General features: G+C 46.4%; 2 protein-coding genes across 2 annotated transcripts in view; one reads left to right on the top strand and one right to left on the bottom strand.

Annotated features, from left to right (window-relative positions):
* LOC119460850 (ubiquitin carboxyl-terminal hydrolase 16) overlaps positions 1 to 18755 on the top strand; it is a 29426-nt gene extending 10671 nt beyond the window's left edge. Inside the window, exons 7-12 of the mRNA XM_037721950.2 lie at positions 1155 to 1242; positions 5396 to 5486; positions 6408 to 6496; positions 11218 to 11572; positions 15609 to 15808; positions 18511 to 18755. Of these exons, the coding sequence (XP_037577878.1) occupies positions 1155 to 1242; positions 5396 to 5486; positions 6408 to 6496; positions 11218 to 11572; positions 15609 to 15808; positions 18511 to 18720 (1033 nt within the window). The 3' untranslated portion in view covers positions 18721 to 18755. The remainder of the gene's footprint in view (positions 1 to 1154; positions 1243 to 5395; positions 5487 to 6407; positions 6497 to 11217; positions 11573 to 15608; positions 15809 to 18510) is intronic.
* On the bottom strand, positions 18739 to 21434 carry LOC119460857 (protein MIX23). The gene is made up of 4 exons (XM_037721965.2): positions 21294 to 21434; positions 20954 to 21226; positions 20814 to 20873; positions 18739 to 18866 (listed from the first exon to the last, which is right to left on the bottom strand). The coding sequence occupies exons 1-4, from the start codon at positions 21354 to 21356 to the stop codon at positions 18819 to 18821; spliced, it is 444 nt and encodes a 147-aa protein (XP_037577893.1). The 5' UTR covers positions 21357 to 21434; the 3' UTR covers positions 18739 to 18818.
* Between the last annotated feature and the right edge of the window lie 33 nt (positions 21435 to 21467).

The raw sequence follows: 21467 nt of genomic DNA, 5'->3' as shown, positions 1-21467 counted from the left end.
AGCCTGATGTAGTTCAGTCTCGTCAGAAGGTATATACTGGGCAAAGGGGATAGTAGGAAGACAAAACATTTGGTGAAGGACAAGGGCCTAAAGGAGGTATTCCACTGTAGCGTCTTCATCACTGAGAGTTTCCATCACGCTCCATTATCAGCGCTGCGCATCTCGCGTAGCTCATGTTGCGAGCAAGGAATAGAACACGCTTTCATTATCAGCCGAGATCGAGGCCACAGCCACCACTCCACTCGCCGCCTCGCCTTCCTGAACAAATGTACCGACATTGGGCCCTGTCGCATCGTCCTGCAGTGGTGACTCGGGAATTATACCTTCCGCTGGGCACCCTGCTGCCATATGGACCTTCCACTGCTATTCCCGCCAGTGCTGCCAAAATGTCCGAAAATGATGGTTCACCCAACTCAACGCTGTCCTCTTGCTGAATGGCGTCACAGTGCAACCGGTGAAATACGCCATCCTTCTTGATGCCCTCCCAGCTGAAATTTATCCATCCACCAGGCCGCGACCTTACGACCATCTGTGCTCGTCTGTGCTGGCGCATTACGGAGCTCGCTACCACCTGCTTCTGGGGGTCGAGAACATGGCTAAGCTGTCAGACATCAGTCTACTGTCATGCCTGTGTTTCACTTTTAATATCAGGTTGCGGGCACAAATAGACAGGCATCCTCAGACGCTACCATGCATTTTAAACAGGCCTGTAGTTTGCTTCCCTGAGATGTTTGCAGAACGGACAGGAAAAAAAAAATATATATATATATACATATATATATAAAAGCTCATTGTTGCTTGTTTCTCCAATTGGCCAGGTGCGCATAGTATTAGGTAAAGTTACATCAGGGTGGATCCTGTGCTGTAAGCTTGTATGGGTGCACTCAGCATTTAAGTTCCTTAATTAAATATTAAAATAATGGTAGACTTTTAAGAAATGATTGTTTTGATCATCCTCGTGGTGCTATAGTGTCACTTGCCAGCTTCAGGAAAGAAAGCACACTGCAGAAAAATTGTGTTGCTATGCTCATCATTGTGCACTGGTAGATACTTCGTTGTAATAATCCATGATGAGTGACTGCATGTGAAGTAGCCCAAGAACAAAATGCAGTCAATGCTTCAGTGCTGGCTCATAATCGTGGTTCACGCTACAGGGCACCGCATTTCCGAGGACACCAGCAACATGACAGCCACGAGCTTCTGCGCCATCTGCTTGAAGGAGTGCGTACCGAAGAGGTCAAGGTGGGTTGTGGTGTCTATGACTGCTTATCTCTTGTACTTTCATCCTCCTTTGTCATAGGGTGCCTTCATAACAGATGTTAAAAATTAATTCAATTCTGGGGTGTTACGTACCAAAAACATGATCTGATTATGAGGCACACTGTAGTGGGGTACTGATTAATCTTGACCACCTAAGGTTTTTTATTGTGTACCTAAATTTAAATACGCAAGCGTTATTGCATTTTGCCCTTATTGAAATGCAGCCATAAGTGATGGGATTGAACCTATCCCCTCGAGCTCAATGCCATTACCACTAAGCTACTGCGGTGGGTTCATAACAGATGTGGAACTGGAATTACAAAAAAAAGAAAAAGACAAGCGCGAAAAAGTGGACACATTAGATTGAAACCCTTTAATAATACCTCAGTTTTGCTTTCTTAAAGAACAGGCTTGAAGGGATGTGAGCTTCTGTGCTAACCTGCTAAATCAGTCTTATCTAATGGCTGTCATCGGTTATTCACATGCAAAAGTGGCACATGGCACAAAGACACATTTTGCCCTATGCTGGTACTTCACATCATTTGAAAGTGACTGAAACATTCGGGGCTCAGATTGGCTTTCAACTAACGTTTAAAGAATGAAGCAAATGCTCTTGCTCAGTGAAGTTTTGAAGGTGGCTTTGTGCTTCTCAGGGTCAATTTTTCCTTGCTCTTGCTAGTTTTTCAGCATGAATATGTGGGTACCAAGTGCACATGCCTTTTAACTTCGTGATATCAAATAATGTTCAAGTGGTCTAGCAGTACCCTTTTACTGTGACAGCCATACCATGACAGCCCCTCGTGGTTGATGGCTCATTTAACTGTGGCATAGATTGTGGTATAAAAATGTTCTTCTGATGCATCAGCAGTCTCAGATTATGACTGGCAGATAAGGTTGTGTTCTCCAGTTATCATTTCAGGCACCCTCCAATGTTGTGATAGACCGAAAGCTTGTGGAAAATTTTTAGATTGCGATACAGGAGGCTCATTTTAAGGCAAGTGTGAAGGGGACTTGGGGAAATCCGATTGAACCATAAAAAAGTATCGGAACACTTCAGACATTCAGAGACTTGGTCTTGACATTGTTTATCTTACAGTGAATGAGATGTACTGGATTGCAGCAAACTAGATTGAGTTGGGTTTATTTTCTGGATTATATACAGCTATGCATGGATACCCTGCATGGATATATAGCTACGTGATATCAATTCTCTTGGTGGCACTGTTGGGTGAGAACAGTTGCCTACTGTCTAAGTGGCTTCACCCTCCTCAACTGTCTTTGAGTTGTGTGCTGGTCAAAGTGCACTGCGCTGGACCAGCAGATGCTGTTCTTATATGTCTCCTCGCATTCCTCTATCTATTGTGGTTTGTCCATAACATACCGCAGGAAAAATTCAGTGCCACTGTGATGTAACCACAGCAGCATTGAACAAGGAGTTATGGTGGGAAACCCTTGAGATTTTGTTAGTGAGACGCCTTGTTTCTGTTCCCTGCTTCCCAGCCGAAGCTGAAGAGGAAAAGAGGATGTTGGCTGCATGATGCTTCAAACGAAGCTGATTATAATGCCAGTCACACTGGCAAATTTAGTGGTGCTTTGAGTGCGTGCACTTCGCCTTGACGGATGTCACTTTGGCAGCGCACTGCTAGATGGGAAAGGAAAGTGTCATTTGGAGTTGGTGGCAGCTTTGATTGGTATATCAGTCGGTGCATTATACATTTGTTATTTTAGACAATATTTGCAAAGTAACATTAACATGATCAATCATCACGAGCGAAGACAAGACGACTTCGCATCCAACACCCGAGCGATACGTTGCGTACTTGGAAGTGCTGAGAATGACTAAGTATCAGTGCCGATAAAACGAGACTGCTTTCATTAGCAGAGGAATAATGGTAATGGGGTCAGGCAAGGAGACACAATCTCTCCAATGCTATTCACTGCATGCTTAGAAGAAGTATTCAAGCTCTTAGACTGGGAAGGCTTTGGAGTGAGAATCAACAGCGAATATCTCAGCAACCTTCGGTTTGCAGATGACATTGTTCTATTCAGCAACAATGGCGACGAATTACAACAAATGATTGAGGACCTTAATCGAGAAAGTGTAAGAATTGGGTTGAAGATGAATATGCAGAAGACAAAGATAATGTTCAATAGCCTGGCAAGGGAACAAGAATTCAGGATCGCTAGTCAGCCTCTAGAGTCTGTAAAGGAGTACGTTTATCTAGGTCAATTACTCACAGGGGACCCTGATCACGAGAAAGAAATTTACAGAAGAATAAAATTGGGTTGGAGTGCATACGGCAGGCATTGCCAAATCCTGACTGGCAGCTTACCACTGTCGTTAAAAAGAACAGTGCACACTCACTGCATCCTACCGGTGCTAACATATGGGGCAGAAACTTGGAGGTTAACAAAGAATCTTGAGAACAAGTTGAGGACCGCATAAAGAGCGATGGTACGAAAAATGTTAAGCCTAACGTTGAGAGACAGGAAGAGAGCGGTGTGGATCAGAGAACAGGGATAGCCGATATTCTAGTTGACATTAAGCGGAAGAAATGGAGCTGGGCAGGCCATGTAATGCGTAGGATGGATAACCGGTGGACCATTAGGGTTACAGAATGGATACCAAGAGAAGGGAAGCGCAGTCGAGGTCGGCAGAAAACCAGATGGGATGATGAAGTTAGGAAATTTGCAGGCGCAAGTTGGAATACGCTAGTGCAAGACAGGGGTAATTGGAGATCGCAGGGAGAGGCCTTCGTCCTGCAGTGGACATAAAATATAGGCTGATGATGATGATGATGAATGGCGGTTTCTATAAGTTGAGACAGTTATAACATATGAAAACACAAAACTGTGGTTTCAGAATTTGTGTCTGCATTCGCAGTGATTATTCTTTTTTGACACGAGACATGTTTAAAATCGGTTAGAGGGGGTCACTTGCTAATGCCACATGTAACGAAAACCTATTATTATCGCTTACACCTTTGCAACTGCACTACCCATGCAGCTCATTTTGGTATCATTCTGTAGAGGAAAGAAGCCATTACTTGATCACACATGTGTCATGTGCACAGATGATGCCATTGTTGTGTCGCGCATGATGCAATTGGATTTAAATTTAGCCTCTCGCTCGGCGTTCAGAGAGGCATAGCTCGGCAGTATGCTTGTTGGGCCTAGCAGGAGTGGTCGCGTTTAAGAGAGCTCACTCAGTCATACTAGATATCCATTAAACTCAAAACTGTGCTCATCAGGAGTTATAAGGCTTACAAGTGTGCAGTTTCTTGCATAATTTTGACGCATGTTCGGCTACAGCCTCCCTGTGTTCGGCACACAGGGTCCAGAAATGGTGTGAAGGAACTCTGGCCGCAAGACAGAGAGATATCCAACCCCTTTGACCACGGCAGAACGATAGAAAGTGCAAGTGTAGGAGCTTGAGGCAAAAGCAGAATCTCCAACCATCTGCGGGTGTGGCAGGCTTCAGCGGAGCATGGCAGTCTCGGGTGCTACCATTAGGGGGATTGCCTCTTTACCCTAATGGCCAGAACCCTCTGCAAAACAAACAGGCTCGCTAAGAATAGGGAGCAAGTGCAACTGCAAAATCAGACCATAAGACCCCTACTAGCTGTAACATAAGTTAGTCACATAAGCTTTCTATTGCATGAATAAATGTAACTTGTGTAGTATTTGGCTACGTCATTTCTGTGCCCTAGTACCCATACTCCATCTGCGGCTGTGTCCCTGACACAGCCTACTCGAATTTTTTATTTTCAAAGCGCTGCTATCGAGGCTACACACTTGGATACAGAAAAGGAAGTTTGACGAATGCACTTGCTGGCTAGTTCATCCTACAGCAGGTGCCGCTGTACCTTTCCGTGCAACAGCCTGCAAGTGCTAATAATGGCAATATGCACCCTCTCAAACTACCACCCTAGATTGCTATATTGTATCGATAGACTGAATTCAGCAACACAGTGAGTGGTGCACTGTTGGTGTGATTTGGCGTCTTGGTTTTATTATGAACTGCAGTGGTTATATGTATTAGAGGTCTACTGCACACCATACCATAGCGGCTTGTAATTCTTTAGGTGAGCAGTTGTTGGTTAGCTTTCAACACATTCTTGTTATTTTTCTACAGAGACAAAAACAAGCGGTGTTGCAAGCCTTTGGACTGAACAGCAAGGTGGACCCAAACAAGGTTGAGCCAGACACCAAGACTAAAATCCAGGGTGAGTTGAGCTGTGGTGGAAATTGTTTGAAAACTGTGTCCCCTGCATGTGTGATGGAAGAATGATTGTGCCCACATCAAAAACATCAACTAGCTGACGTTGTCGTGCACATGTACAATAATGCAAAGATGTGCTATTGTGTGGATGAAATCTCTGTTTTACTCCTCTCTTCAACTCCAAATGTGACCCTTTTGTTTTACTCGTGTTTGTATAAACTGCAGACTTATATACGGTGCTATACTGTCAGCACTGAAAGAAGAGGCTCATACAACAGCTACAGACCTAACAGGTTTTTGTTGGCTAAGCTGTAGGACAAGATTGTGCACACATATTTTGTGTGACTAATGAGTGTGTGTGGCTCGCTTTGGATAGGCACATTTTACCCATTCAACTAAGCTCTTATGTGTAGAGGGCTGGTCTGCTCAGATGTGTGTTACTCTTGTGTGATCCTGGTGCTGTATGGAAGCCTATGTAGATTTCCCATTAATGTCTCATGTCATATGTCTTCAGGGCTAACACTACTGTAATTTCTTTGCCACCCTCAATTGAGTGCAGCGGAGGATTCTGTGGAGTGATGCCTTTAGGATGAAATTAGTAGGCATATGATTGGGTTGATTCAAGATTGAGAGGTAATCCGAGACAACTGAGAAACATTGCAGTTGGATTAAGATCCTCAGTAACACCTCGCCAAGGTTGGAGTATTAACTAAATGTCCTTTGAATGTGTGTCTGGTTAAATGGCTATGCTCTTTGACAGTAGCTTGATGTCTCATCCCCTCCCCTCAGTCTTGTGGACCCTTCACAGTGCATTGTAAATCATAGCAGCTACTTTAGCCATCCTGCAGAAGCAACTGAACAAGGGTCAAAATGAGAGTGCCTGAGTTGTGAAACAACAGTGCTTGTGTGCCTTCCTTTCTTGCAGCCTACAAGAAAGCCGTGGCTCGTACACCACTGGATGACATATTTGGTGGAATCCTGCTCAGCACCATTGTCTGCCAGCAGTGTGGTAAAGTAAGCAGTATCCTTGCCATCCTTCTACAGTTGAGTCCCGCTACAACGAAACTCACGGGACACGCGAAAAATTTCCTTGTGGCTGAACTTCGTTGACGCAAAATTGGTATGTATATACGTACGCGAAACGGCAAAGCCGCGAATGAAACCTGAAACCATCGTCCGGGAAATCTTCGCGATGGCGTGGGGGCTAAGGTTGAGATGTACTGAAGGCAGTCGATAAAGTGTCAACTTCACGAGAGAATGCATTTGTTACGCTGCTGTTACAGCATTTTTCGTACATTGCGGCCGACGCCTCACCCAACGCGCGTGCCCGGCCGATCGCGAAACACTTATTTTGCAGCACATGTGCCGTCGCAGTGAAATTATTACAATTTCACTGCATATTTATGACAAAATCTGCAAGCTTGGCAGGCTTGCACTTACCGGAAGCTTTATTTCCAGAAGTCGGTCAGCCTGGATTTCTTACGCTTCACGGCAAGCAAAGGCCGCGAGTCTCACACTCCGTTAAAAGAGCCATCGCAACTGTCGTGGGTTCTGATAACTTTTATGATGAGGTGAAAAGGATCCATTACTTTCAAAGCAGTCGCCGGAGTCGGTGTGTCTAGCAGATTGTCATTTTCCCCAGACGACGAGACGTTAGCATCCTGTTGACAACAGCGGCTGCGGCACGGCCGCTCGGGCGCTATCTTGAAAGCAATCTGCGACGTCCACAAAGTGAGCGCCCGCGCCGGCCTCATCTTCAAAGCGATCTGCGATGTGGGCAAAGTGCAACTAGTGCCGGTAGAGTCGTGTGCGCTGTGCTTTCGATGTTCGGTTCGCGGTGAAGCAAGAGACGGCACGGAGGTCAATTCACTCGCTGCTATTGCTGCGCCTTCTCACTCCAGCGTGTTGACACCGACTTTCCGCGGTCATCGAGTGAGATGTGTTCATGTTTACCTGTGCGCACGTGGCACCGTGCACGGTAATTTAGTTAGCAAATGTTTACAAGTTTATACGGTCAATAAACTACTATCTTTAGTTCGTATAGCTGTCTGCTAATCTTCTATCGCAATCGGTGCTTGGTCTTTCGGGCGAAACTGCAAGATTTTTTTTTCTGCTGCTTTCTGCCTCGGCGATCATATGTGCCTTCTCCTCGAGAGAGAGAAATTTACTGCTTCTTCAGTTGGCGTAGCCATTTCGACCGGAGACAGACGACAGGAAACAGCAGCAATTGCAGCGATCCCCTGCAGTCTCGCGCAGGCGCCTGATGTACACGCTTGGCTATGCATTGCAGTGGCTTAAATCGATACTTTAAATTTGATTTTGTTCGTGAAAACTTCGTTCAAGCGGACATACAATCGTCACAGCTTTGGAAGGGCCTTCTAATTTGACTACTCGATTGTTCCAATTTCAATTCAGTCCCAGTTTTGTTCTCGAAAAGTTCGTTGAAGCGGAAACACAGAATGAAACGCCTTCATTATGAAGGGACTTTTTTTGTATTACTTTCTATGGGCAGCTGACGGGGAATCGTAAAATCTTCGTTGTGGCGGAAATTTCGTTGTAGCGGCATTCGTTGTTGGGGGATTCGACTGTAGTATGTTCTGATTACTTTCATCCGCTGCATGCAATTCAATTTGGAAAAATGTAAAAACACTTTCCTACTTTGGTTTAAATATGTGTTAACCCAGGATGATTGAAATTAACCAGCCCTCCACTACGAGGCCTAGGTGTTGCTCTGGGTTTACTTACACTCAGAATTACAATCAATCATCAGGACTACAGGGGGGGCTATTCTGTAAGAGTCCACCTAGTGGACTGTCCACTTCGGCTGTCGCCATTGGCTGCCGCTTCACGAATGCGAAGGAGACTGGGTGGCACCTTTGCGCTCGTGAAGCAGCAGCCTAATGGCGACAGCCGAAGTGGACAATCCACTAGGTGGACTCTTACAGAATATCCCCCCTGTAAATCCCCGGTAATACGATCACAGCTGATATGAATTTCGGTGTGAAATGAATTCGTAACATTGCTTGGTCGAAATACATTACTTTCAATACGAAAAACATCGGCTGTTCCGAACCCGTTGCCGTGCCGCTGTTGATCATACGATCGCATGAGCAACAGCGGCAGCGGCCGAGCCAGCGGAGCGACCGGCACAGACAAGCCGGCATAGCGAGATCTGGGCGGGATCCGTAGTTGCCAAGCAACCGGCCACGTCACGCGGCTGTGTAATCTCTCATTGGTCTCCCCATCGAGCAGACCGGACCACATCACAGCCTGATGCTTTGACCAGCAAGGAAGTAGACGAGGACCGCTGCAGCAGCCACGATGGCCAAAAACGCTCCCTGCACTCGATGTGCTGAGGCGATCAGTGGCGTGTGAAAACATTCGTAAGATCACGTGTGCGCACTTTTGCACCTTCTAGAAGGCGATCATTGACGATTTGGGCAAGAATAAAATGGACACGGATAGTAGAACTCCGTTGATACTTCTTTCAAAAAACCGCGGGAAAAAAACAAAACAAAGTCGCAGTTTTGCTTGAAAAGCAAAGCAACGATTGTGATAGCAAATTAGTAGACAGCTGTACGAAGTAAGGATAGTAGTTTTATCAGCCGTATGAACTTGTAAACATTTGCTTACTAACTAAATTAACAAGCACGATGTCAGGCATGCACAGGTAAACATGAACACATCTCACTTGATGACAGCAGAAACTTGTCAAAACGCTGGAATAAGGAAGTGTGGCAGCAGCAGCAGCGAGCGAATTGACCTTTATGTTGTCTCTCTCTTCAATGCGAACCAAATGTCGAAAGCACAGCACATACTAAGCTATCCGGCACTGGCGCACTTTGTTAAAGGGATATGGACACAAAAGTTGGCGATTGTTTTTTTTTTGCGTCGAAACAAAAGTTGGACTGTTGAAAATGACGAATACAACAAGCTGCTTTAAAAGAAAAAAACAAAACAAGAAACATCTTTTTTTTTGCGATTTTTTGTTGCACCTTGCCTCCAAGCGGCCGCCGGCAGAAGCTGAAATTTTACGTCATAACACCCACCCGCGCGTGCGGCCAAGGTTGGCCACAGCCGTCGCAGTGTTTCCGAGGATCCTTACAGCGTTTGTTTAACCCCTTTCAGCAATCTTCGCGCGTGGTCTGTCTGAAACATTATCCCCATTGGCGCTCCACGCAGGTGGTGCGTCTTACATGTGCCTTCCCGTGGTCGTCGCTCGGTGTTGACGCGTTCGTCGCGGCAGAAGGAAATGCCCAGACATTGCTGTTATAACATCATCGTCGGTCGTGACACGCCATCGCACACGTTTCCCAGAGACGATAAGGTGCGTAAACTTTGGATACCTGCCTGTCAGCCATCACGCCCCGCCTGAAGACCTCTAAAAAATGACTTCATTTGCGCGAACCACTTCATCGACGATGATTGTGACCAGCCCGACTGTACTGAAAAGCCTCGGAATGCCGCTCAAACGGCAACACCTAATGCCTGACGCTGTGCCCTCGGTCTTCTCACAAAAACGCAAGGCAGTAATGATCAGCGGCACGTTTGAAAAGAGGAGGCGAAAAGATGTCGGTACTGTTTTCGTTTACTTGCAGCCTTCTTATGCAGTTGCTTACGCCGACGGCATAAACTACTATTCAGTCATCCACGCAGTGCTGAAGCACCCCGCAGCTGCCTTACCTGCGGGCACTCTTGAAAAAGCAAGTTTACAGAGGAAATGACAAATAATTCTTGCACAAATGTCTGGCGCAAAGCGAGATCTTCGCGCTACGGTTCGCGAAAACCTGACCGGCACGTCCACGGCTGCCTGCTCTTCTTCATCGCTTGACATGGAAGGCTCGTAACCGTAAGCGGTAATATTTCTTGCCAAGTTGGAATGGTCCTCGTCTTGAGACGTGTACTCATCACTGGTAGAGGCACCAGAAGTCGAATCTATGTTCGCGATGGCGGCGCGCTTCGAATGACCGCGGCCGGCCGGCTGGCTATCCGACGAGGGTGTCGTGACATCACGCTTTCCAACACCCGCTTTCCAACACCCGCGCGCTCACAAAAATTCCAAAAATAAAGCCATCGGCTCAAAAATGAGCTAAGTGACTACTTATTTTCGGTGTAATTGCACACTGAGGATTCATTTTCCGCATTTTCGTAAAATTTTCTGATTTTGTGTCCGTATCCCTTTAACATGGTAGATTGCTTTGAAGATGAGGCCCGCGCACATTGCGCACGTCGCAGATCGCTTTAAAGATACGGCACCTGCACAGCCGTACCGTATCTGCAACGTGCCGGTTGCTTGTTGTAACGCACCGGCACTTGTTGCAATGTAGAAGCTGGCTGCACTGCTAAAATTATGACATTCAAACGCAACGTAAGATGCAGGAACATGACAGATTGGCGACGTATCAAGGGGAACTTAAGACATGGAAGTCCATGGGATTTAGGTTGGGACAGTGAAAACGCGACGGAGCAGCCGGAAAAATTCAGCAGTGAGGAATGCATCAAAGGGGTTCCACTATTAGGATTTTTTTTCTGCTAAAAATAACTTTTTTTATTTTGTGTATGTTTTGATGATACAAATTTTTGGTGATGCGAATATTTCACGCACCCTGTGAAATTCGTATCCCTAAGATTTTACTGTATATCAATTAATTGGTATTTATCTGAGATGTGCTTGTGCTTATTCTGGATGAGGAATGCAGTCTTAAAAGGATGCAACACTTTCGGATGCTTTGCAGGTGTCTCGCAGAGAAGAGCCTTTTCAGGACCTGTCCTTGCCCATCCCTGAGGAAAAGACACCCCGGGGAAGCGCAGGGGCACACGGCACACCACGTGGCAAAGGGGCACGGCGGAAGGCACTGGAGGGTGGCAGCAGCGCGGCGGCGGCGAAGACACCCAACCGAGAGGCCTTGAGTGGCGGCAGCATTGACCCAACGGAGGCTGACGAGGAAGACAACGGGTCACCTGGCGAGGAGCAGCTGACGACACAGATGTCGAGCCTCCACCTGCACGAGCCAGCGGTCACCAAGGGCCCCGCCGAGGGATCGTTGGAGGCTTGTCTGAGAAGCTTCACAGCACCAGAATTGCTCGCTGGTAAGTTCTAGAAAAGTGAATACGACAAAGGGAATGAACTGTTAAATAAATGAGTTTCGTTTCTGCTTAGTCCACCTACATGCCTTTAATGATTAGAAAAGAAAGACAAATAGATCAGCTTGGTATTTGTCAATTGCTTAGTTTAAAACGAAATTTCAACCTCGCAGTGGCTTAGTGGTTATGGCATTCTGCTGTGCCCAAGGTTGCAGGTTTGATTCCCAGATGCCGTAGCAACATTTTGATGGGGCCAGAACTTTGGATGCTTGTAAGAAAATTCCAGGTGGTTGAAGTTAGTTCGGAGTTCTCCGCTACAGCATCCCTTGTAGCCCCCCTTGTAGGAGTGGACCACTCCCCCACGAAAGTTTGAAAAACTATGGTGGCCGCTTTTGGTGCAGCATGTCAAGAACGTGCTGGGCAAGTAGGCATGAGCCTACCAGGAGGCCCGGACTTGGGCTTTACTCCCTTTGGTACTAAGAAATGTTATTGCTCTCTCTCCCTCTTGTAGCCCCCGCATTGCTTTGATGTTTCAAGCACCATCAATCAGCCAAAGGGACATTTGTATAGAGAAACTGACCTGTCTTTCCTGCAAGTCCTTAAAGGTTAGAAAGTTAGTGCCGGGCATGTTCCATTCTGCCATCTACGGTGTAGCATAGAAAGGTGTGCGACCGTCCGTTTTGCATTGGTGTAACCTGTGTGACTAAAGCAGACTACTATACAAGTACAGTATAGAACGCTGATAACGTAACCGCTTATAGTGCAGGACCAGATATAATGCGGTCTTTTCAGATTCCCCTTAATTTTCCCAAATTTTTTATGCATACGCGTATCGCTTATAGTGCAGTTGCGGGAGACGAAATGCCGGTTACAGTGCGGCTGCCTGGAAGTTCAGCAATCAACCGAGACGGCAAACACTCCCCTCAAGCCGCAGATATACTCCGACGTAACACGTGCGCGCTTCGTGATGTCACGGCGGTGAACAACCGGGGTCTATACTCCAATGACACGATGCAACCGGCGTGTCTAGCGCCGTTGGGCGCTTTCCAACGTTGCTGGTGCGTGAATAGCTCCGTTCCTATTTCTATGCCGAGCCGTGCTGGCCGCGCATTGCAGCATTTCTCGCACGGAGCGGGCAGAATGATGCGATAACGGGAGCACATGAAAGCACGTCCACTGCCGCGACTCTCTCAGCATTGACAAGCATGGTGTCATACGCGCGAAAGCAAACATGAACGCATCTCACTCGATGATGCGAAACTCGCTGTCAAAACGCTAGTGAGGAAGTGCAGCAGCAGCAGCAGTGAGCGAATTGACCTTCATGCCGAGTCTCGCATCAACGCGAACTAAGCCGCGAAAACACAGCTCACGGCAGACTGTGCCCCGTCGCAGATGGCTTTCAACATACAGCTGCCCATGCAGGCACGCACGGCTGCCCGGAGAAGAATGCGCCCGTCCACTCCCCCCGGAGCCATGCACGCGACGGAAGACAGCGCGCTTCCTTCCCGCTTTCCTCCCTTGCATGTGCGAGATTGAGCCGCGCTCGCCTGCTCACCCTCACATGCTTTCACTTGCATACGGCGCGCGGCGACGATTTTATCTCCCTTGGACTTTATACCTGGAGTGTCCATGTAATTGCTGTCGCAATAAAATCATTGTTTTGGTTATAGTGCGGTACCGCTTATAGTGCAGATATTCGTTGATCCGGCAACTTACGTTATAAGCAGTCTACACTGTAAACTGGGTTAGTCAGCTAGACATGCCTTGTACATCTGCTTGTCGAATGTGCCTATACTGTTAGTGATAGCTACACAAAAGCTCTTATTAACAACATTGGAAGAGTGTAAAATAAGGCCCTTAGGTATATCTGTCGTGTCTATAGCAGGTGCAAGTCTGACACTTGTCTGTTGCCAGTCAACATAATTGCTTACACCTGAGACTTGCTGCTAACTATGGCTTTTCTTTTTTTTTTTTAATCTCTCCTCAGCCTATTGAACAGTGGAGCAATATTTTAATTTAATTCTTCTGTGCAGTGTAATACAACATGACAAAATGGAAGGACACGTGAGATAATAATAATAGCTTAAGGTAATACCGGTGTATTCTAGCAATTTGCACACAGCCGCTCCATGGAAACAGTAAACGTGCGCACAATACTCATGCCTGCAGCAGAACATAGAATGTGGCCCTCGCTCCGCTACACAGCCGGTTGAGCAGTGTCCATCCACTTGTTTTGTTTCTTTTTTGGCTCATCGTTCACTCATGTCTTGGGGAGATGTGTTTATCAAAAATGCTAAATAGGTGGAATTCCCTACAGTGCAACTCCTTAAATGTGAGTGGAGCGTAAGCGATGCTCAGCGAAAACTGTCCTATAGCCCAGATCTAAAGTAACGCCTACCGCTAGAGATGTGAGGGCTTCGGAATATTTTCTCATTTTTTTCCCAGGGCATAAAAAGCTGAAAAAAGGACAAATGGATGCAAACGTACCCAGTAAAATGAAGTGAATTGGTGTTATGTGAAAGTCAGATTAGTGTCACGTTTGGGCATAAAAAATTCAGCCGACATATTTCATGCAGTTTGTGTGACATTGTTGATAATGGTGTGCAGGATCTCCATGGTTTGTTGCTCAGAGGCAATCTCTACATGCGTCACTTATTGTGAGATACAGGATGCAACCTTTTTCACATAAGAAACAACAGGTAATGATCATTGGTAATCAATTGTAACTACTCATTTGTAATGATCCAGAAAAAATGACTTTTGAAAGCTTCTAGGATGCCTTGCCTCTTCTGTCCATGGACATCCGAGTCAGTACGCAGAACAGGATTATTGACAGAAAGGAATATTGTCAGAAACGTTTTGTCTTATTTCTTTATTGGATAGCTGTCAACCCAGTAATTATGCTATGGAGGCGCAATTTCTTGAGAGCGCAGCAAATACTGTATTTAATTACATTACACTTTTATGTGACCAGTTCAAATGGCACGCCAAGTGTCGTGTTGTTTCATACGTGGAAAAGCAGACTAATATCGGTGGGCGGTCTTCCAACAGTTGATACTAGTAGCCCCCATTCTTGTCTCTTTTGTGTCTGTCCTAGGTTTCGTGCTGATACACCCTAGTTAGAATGCCTTTCTACAACTTAGACATACACACTGTATATACTCGTTTAAGAGCTGCACTTTTTTTTCCCGCAACCTTGACGAGGTGTGGCCCTTACATAGGGGCGGGCAACCTTGGGCCAATTTTTCTGGCCATGCATAATGCCCGTGGTTCCTTCGTGCAAAAAAAGCAACCGCTGTTGTTTTCGTGACACATTAATTTCTTCACGTGTACACGCCACTGAGCTAGTGCCGATATAGTCCTCGCCACTGTCACTGATACAGTACCCTCGATGTCGTTAGATATGGCTGTGATATTAAAGCGTTTTGCAATGATGTCCAAAGGCAGCGCATGCCATGCGCTCAGAAAGCATGTACACAAGCTGCAGCAATGCTCTGTTCAGTTGTCTGGTTGGTGTCCTCACATAATATTTTGCAACAATATTTTTTAAATTTTGGGCTGCCAGGTTGGTGGTAAAGTTGTAGGAACTCTACGAAAGGCTGGTCGCATGTAAAAGAACGACACTTAGCAGGTATGATGGTTTGGCAACGTATTTTAATTTTATACAAAAGTAGGTTGAAGTGACAGACTAACGTTGACATTATCTGAGCTAAATTTGCCGACATTGTGTAGCGAGTAGGCTAGGTGTGACGAGTTTGCTCATAAATGTGTGAACTTAAGTGCTGCACATGTGGCTGCACTTACATGTGGCAGCTGCAGCCTTTGCTGGAATTAAGCGAGCCAGTGTGTCCTGATGTCTACATTTCCACCTCCCAGGTTCTGAAACCGAAACTGGCTTGTAGAAACAAGTATAGTAAATATTTAGGGGCTCTCACCCTTGCCTAAATTTTTTTCTAGGGTTTATAGGGTTTTAACATTCTATTTAAGAAAAAAAAAAGAGAGAGAAACTTGAAATGAGGCGTTTGTGCATTGTGGCATGTAGGGGCCAATGGTCTACACTGCGAGGGCTGCAAGTCGGCACGTGCGGCAGCAAGCCTGCAGCTGCAGGTGTTCAAGACCCCCCGCGTTCTGACGCTCCACCTCAAGCGCTTCCAGCAGGGTGCTACATTGCGGAAGGTGCAGAAGCATGTGCCATTCCCCGTGGAGCTTGACCTGACACCTTTCTGTTGCAGAGATGCAGAGGTGAGTACGATGGTTCTTCTAGGCAAGCGGAAAGCAGGCAGCATAGTTTTGAACATTACCTGAAATGCCATAAAATCGTCACATGGGATTACAGTCTCGCCGGCTGATGTGGAGGCTGCCATGTTTCTACGAGTTCATGACTGCTGTGCATGCATATTAGACATTATTCAAAATAGACCGGCGCCAGGCTCAGCTTAATACAAACTGTGAAGCAGGAAATTGGCACTGCCTCACCCCGTACAGCATAGATGGCGACGCTTTGCTTTTTCTCATAACATGTACCGCAAGAGAGCATTGCGAAAGCAGTTTCACGACAAAGCTGCAGCTCCTTGGCACTGTCTGTATTATGCAACAATAACCGACAGACAAGGCAACTGTTCAGCAGGGACAATGGGTACTGTAGATTGATATTGCTTGCACATGCCACAGCAGCCTAGTGCTTACACCAATAACAAAACGCTATGCCTGATTGAGTTATCCCATTAGAATGCATTGGCTTCTGGGGAACTTGTTACTTGGATGGGGGTAAAATTATGGCAAGAGACGGGTAACCAAGGAGCCTTGGTAACCTTGGTTCCATGCTTTAGCCTCCGATGTCCATCCTCATTCGGCCGAAAGTTGAATTCCTCTGCCAGAGAGAGAGCCAATTCTGTCACAGGCAACTTCTTGCAGAACTGTGTGCAAGTGTAGTCTTGTGCAGGACCTCCCGAGAGGGCGCTGGTTGCTCCTCACAGTGCGAGAAGCAAGGAAATTGTGGCTTTTTCTACACCCCTCCTTCCATTATTCCCAGTGTGATTAACGATTGCGAGGTGCCGTGGGTACAGGCATTGTTCGATATAGTGCCCCGCTTTCATTCTGCACTTTTCCCGCTTTCCTTAGCACTGTTATATTCAGTGGTTAGAGTACGGAGCCAATGAAGCTTGTAGCTGATGTCACTGAAGGAATGAAACGGGCACCACCGTCTTATTTTGAAGCTCATGCAGGACTGGTTTGACGAAACCAAACATTGCAATCTTTTGCAATGTTTGCAATCCTCGCCACCAAGATTGCAATATATTTTCACCAAAGGAATGAGCCTTACCAATTGTGAAGCCAGTGCAGGACTGCATGTGACAGCATTCTTGCATTCATACATGGAACTATTCCAATAGATCGTGCTAGCTCAGATGCATGTCGTAACAGCGGGTTTTTAAAAATGTGCAAGAAAGTTCTTTGCTGCAGTATGTGGCTGAGTTCATTGTTGGTAGACTTGTATTGTTGGGGATACCATTAATTTGTGTGTGGCAGGAGACGTTATTCAGTGCAGAGGCGTCAAGCTGTGATCATCCGGTGAACCTCAACGTGGCAGGCTGGACACAGCGCTGGTATTCCAGCCTAGCTCGGAGCTTTTAATTTTTGTCTTTTGAGATGCCGTGCTGTCGATGGTTGTACTGCTACACTATAAAGATGTTCAAGAATAGTTTTTGGGCCTCTCGAAATAACGTCCAATATACACAGACATTTTCTTTGGTGCCACGGTGTCTGCACAGCTGTGCATGTCCTCTCTCCCATGTGTAGCAGTTTGTAACACAAACAAATGTGTCTCACTAATCAGTGCCTACATACATTTTTTGCATTTTGATATGTACACTCTATATCGGTATGAAAGGGAACATAATCTGTGTCCAGACATCAGTTCCTGCTAATAGGTCAAACCGCCGTGGTTGCATACTGGCTGTGGCATTGCGCCACTAAGCCCGAGGGTGCGGGATTGAATGCCGGCCACAGTGGCCACATTTTGATGGGGGTGAAATGCAAAAATGCCCGTGTACCGTGCATTTGGTGCACAAGAAGCCCAGGGGGTCATAATCAAATCGTGGTTTTGGCACGTTAAACCCTATAATTTAAAAGTATAGGTCAGAACCACACTGACTGCTAGTAGGTCTATAGTTCTCACATTAAGATTCCTGTCACAGAACTTTTTATTGCAGTGCAAGAACAGATTAAATTTTTTTAATGCAAATACGGTGTTCCCTTTCGTAACTGGTGTGCCATGTGCAGTGCATAGTTTTACATGATCTGGCCTGAATAGGGTGAGCAACGTACAGTCATCATCAAAAGAATTGTCGCTACAGGTTTTGCAATAAAGTTAAATTTCATAACAGCTTATATGTGCAGCCAGTAAAATGTACTAAACTATGTTGATTGCATTTGCTCGTGCTGGCTAAAAATTCAAATTCCAAGCTGCGGAAACATTCAGCTTTCTCCCAGATCCGATTCGCCACAAATGCTGACAGTACAATGTCCTAGGTGCAGAACACGCAAAAAAAAAGTTGAAATGTGGGTGCTATGATCCATTGGCATTATAGCCCGCACATTATACACAGCCCACACAAGAAAACACGGACAAATTGAGCGCAATTTGCGGTCATCCTCCCCATCATGATTCTTTGTATGGTTTGTGTTTATATACACAGTACAGTGGCATTGCGTTTCCATCTAACAATGCAGATTTTCTCAGTTGTGTAAGAACCGGTGAGCCTAGCAGAGGTGCCAATTGCTGGAGGCCTTTTGGTGCCTCCTACTTTGCCAGCCAAAAGAATGAACTTGCACAGAACTGCAAACGAAGTATGCAGCGAGAGCAAACCACTCGTTCTTTGAAGTTTATTTTGTTACTGCTATGTTGAGAATTGACCCTTGGTGTCCTTTTGACCATTTTTCAGATTAAGGCTTCGGAAACCTATACTCTCTACGGAGTTGTGGAACATGCTGGCAGGATGACGGGTGGCCACTACACAGCCTATGTCCGAGGTGCTGGTGGGAGCTGGTTTCATGCCAGCGACAGTAGAGTGGTGCCCGCAACACAACAGAAGGTGCTGGCCAGCCAAGCTTACCTGCTCTTCTACTGTCGTGCCGACACATTGCAAGAATAAAGATGCCAAGTCTGCCTGGAAGTTTTAAAAAAGAATCGTGTTGCTGGTTTATCTACAAAAAAGCAGTAGTAGCTGGAGGCACCTAGTGTTCCTTCTTATTAAACTTCTGGTGGGCTGTAGAAGAGCCGGCATCGGTCGTGGAACACCTGCACAGACAGCATTATAGCTTGGCGTTAGATTGTAGGGCCGCAAAGCCACAGCAAATACTATCCACATACAAAAACTGTGCCTTGAACAGCTAAAAAAAAACTTGCCTACAGCAATATTTCATCATGTCCACTAGGCCCATAATGGATGGAGTTTTACTCCATGTGACTATGCCTGCTCATAGGTGGCTATTTGCATCTAAATTTCACTCGTAACTGTTGCTAACCAGATTCTAGAAACACAAGGCGCATGTTCTGCACAATTGTGATCTGGAGTGTAGTCACCAGTAAATAGGCTACAAGTTTGATATGTCGCCAGGAGACGATAACAATGAAGTGCACGCGCGCAGGCACTGGTGCTCTGGCACGAGCGTGCCTCACAGAACGAACGCTTGGACTGCGGTCTGATGAGAGTGCAGGCTGGACCTGATTAGACTTCAAAATCCAAGGGCTTGCCATGTTTGTGTAGCTGAATGTAACTTCTGTGTACTGGACGCGTCCCCTAAGGAGCTTAGTGCGTAAAGTGCCACGTCTGGTGTTGAGGCTGTCAGCGAAATTCCTTGTCGTGGATTTTCGATATTGTTATTCCTCCTAGTTCTTGCTTCTTTCCGCTTCTTTATGCGCGCTTTTTCAATGTGTCCGTGTTTCTTGCAGTAGTTGCAGGAAACTGTCAAACTTTCAAGTGTCTGGACTACATTGCGCGTCGCAACGCCAACAGCATTGATTCTTCTTTGGGGCATAGGTATTGGAGCTACCTGGACTTTGTCTTGCAGATGCTTGTACTGGCTTCGTGAACGTCTTTCAATTCCACCTTCACGTTTAACGGCGTTTTCAGCTCGCAGTGCAAAGTCAATGCTTTCTTGAACGTTAAGTCCTTTTCTGCGAACAACCGTTGCTGGACCAGCTCGTTCCGGAGACCACAAACGAAACGATCCCGCAACATTACGTCAATAGGCAGCATTGTCGGATTCGCAGCCATGTCTGCACTGGTTCCAAAATTACAATCCGCTGCTAGTTTCTTGAGCGCTGTTGCGTAATCACAGACCGTTTCGCCGTGAGCATCTTGATTATGTCCTCGTAGCTTACTTGGCTTGACTGCTTGGGCTGAGAGCGCACACAACGTCGCAAGTCTGTTCCCTGCATAATGCGAGCAGATGAGCACGTTTCTTGGAAGCGTCCGAAATGTCGTTAGCTTCGAAAAAGAATTGAAGCCTCCCATACCAGGATCTCCATAGCCGGAGCTGCCACTGAATTCGGGTAGCCCACCAAAGTCCGGTGTCGCCATGTTGTTCCTTTGGTGAAGTGCTGGTGAGTCCAGAGTCTTCCTCATAGCCAATTGTTGCGTCTCTACAGCCGTAGTGGGCTGCCGACGATTTATTAAACTCGCGGGAACATAAACATATTAGGAGACCACAGTCCAGGCTAGAAGAAAACACTGGCGACGCGTTCGTTCCGTGAGGCGCGCTCGTGCCAGAGCGCCAGTGCCTTCACGCGCGTACTTCATCGTTGTCTCCTGGCGATATATCAAAGTCAACACAAATTAACTGTGTGGTTTGTCAAAATGCTTTCTTCTACTAAACTGAAAGCATTACGACGTAAGCCTCCAAACGGAGTTTTTGGAAACCAGCCTGCACGAATTTATTATCGATAATACCATTATGAAATTATCGCATGTAAACGATCACCTTCCCACCCGCGCAGCTACGAATACAATTGCCTGTTGCGACCATTGCTCATCATATAAAAATTATTACGAATGGAGTACGCGAGTTTAAGTGAAAGTGGCACTGGCTGTTAACCGCGCACCAGTAAGTTATTAGTGACCACACGGAAAATATTTATCCGTTAGGAAATGACGCGAACGGACGGGGAAGACGCTTGAAATCGTGCCTACGGATCACTGGAAGGCTACAATAAAGTTCTCGGAGGCTCGAATACTCTACCCACCTTTAAACTGCGGTCCTTGACAACTTCTTCGACGTTTAGCTCGTTCCGCAACATACGAATCTGAAAGGCGCAAGAGCAGCACGTTCACAAGGAGCCGGTCTTGGCCGCGTTACTTGCTCAGCGAGCACACACACACACACCTTGGACTGCTCTTTCCGAAGTTGCCTCAAAGTGGCCGGCTCGTCACCTTTCGCCGCGCGCAACTCTTGAAGATGGTCCAACTTGTCTTTCGACTGCTGCAGGCACCCTTTGATGGCCTTGTCCCGTTGAGCATAAGCGTTTAAAAGCTCTTCGTACAACTTTTTGCACAGCCCGGTGGGGTCACACTCGGCGGCAAAGGATTCTGTTGGTAAAGTTGTGTTTAAAGATGATATTATGTTGTCGTCTACACGACGAAACTTCCGCAGCACTTCCTGAAAAGATGCGGTGATGGTACAATGAACACCAGGGAAAAGCTGGCAGGATGGTTTTGAACATTACCTGAAATGCCATAAAATCGTCACATGGGATTACAGTCTCGCCGGCTGATGCGGAGGCCGCCATGTTTCTACGAGTTCATAGGTACCGGTCTAGCCGCACGTTCGTAAAATTTAATAACTGGGATATTCGGTATCAGTTGCTTTAAACACGTAGCCTGCGCACACTGAAAAAATT

The sequence above is a fragment of the Dermacentor silvarum genome, chromosome 8, assembly GCF_013339745.2.
Source record: "Dermacentor silvarum isolate Dsil-2018 chromosome 8, BIME_Dsil_1.4, whole genome shotgun sequence".
Lineage (NCBI taxonomy): Eukaryota > Metazoa > Arthropoda > Arachnida > Ixodida > Ixodidae > Dermacentor > Dermacentor silvarum.
Note: the sequence above shows the minus strand (reverse complement) of the source record. Positions and strands in the feature narration are given on the sequence as shown.

What these genes read in the sequence shown, in the direction of transcription:
- LOC119460857 (XM_037721965.2), bottom strand. Translation starts at nt 21,356, where the DNA reads ATGGCGGCCTCCGCATCAGCCGGCGAGACTGTAATCCCATGTGACGAT. An exon ending in TTCGGAAAGAGCAGTCCAAG is followed by an intron (nt 20,874 to 20,953) that starts GTGTGTGTGTGT and finishes TGCGCCTTTCAG; the next exon opens with ATTCGTATGTTGCGGAACGA. An exon ending in TCAAGGACCGCAGTTTAAAG is followed by an intron (nt 18,867 to 20,813) that starts GTGGGTAGAGTA and finishes CTGTCTGTGCAG; the next exon opens with GTGTTCCACGACCGATGCCG.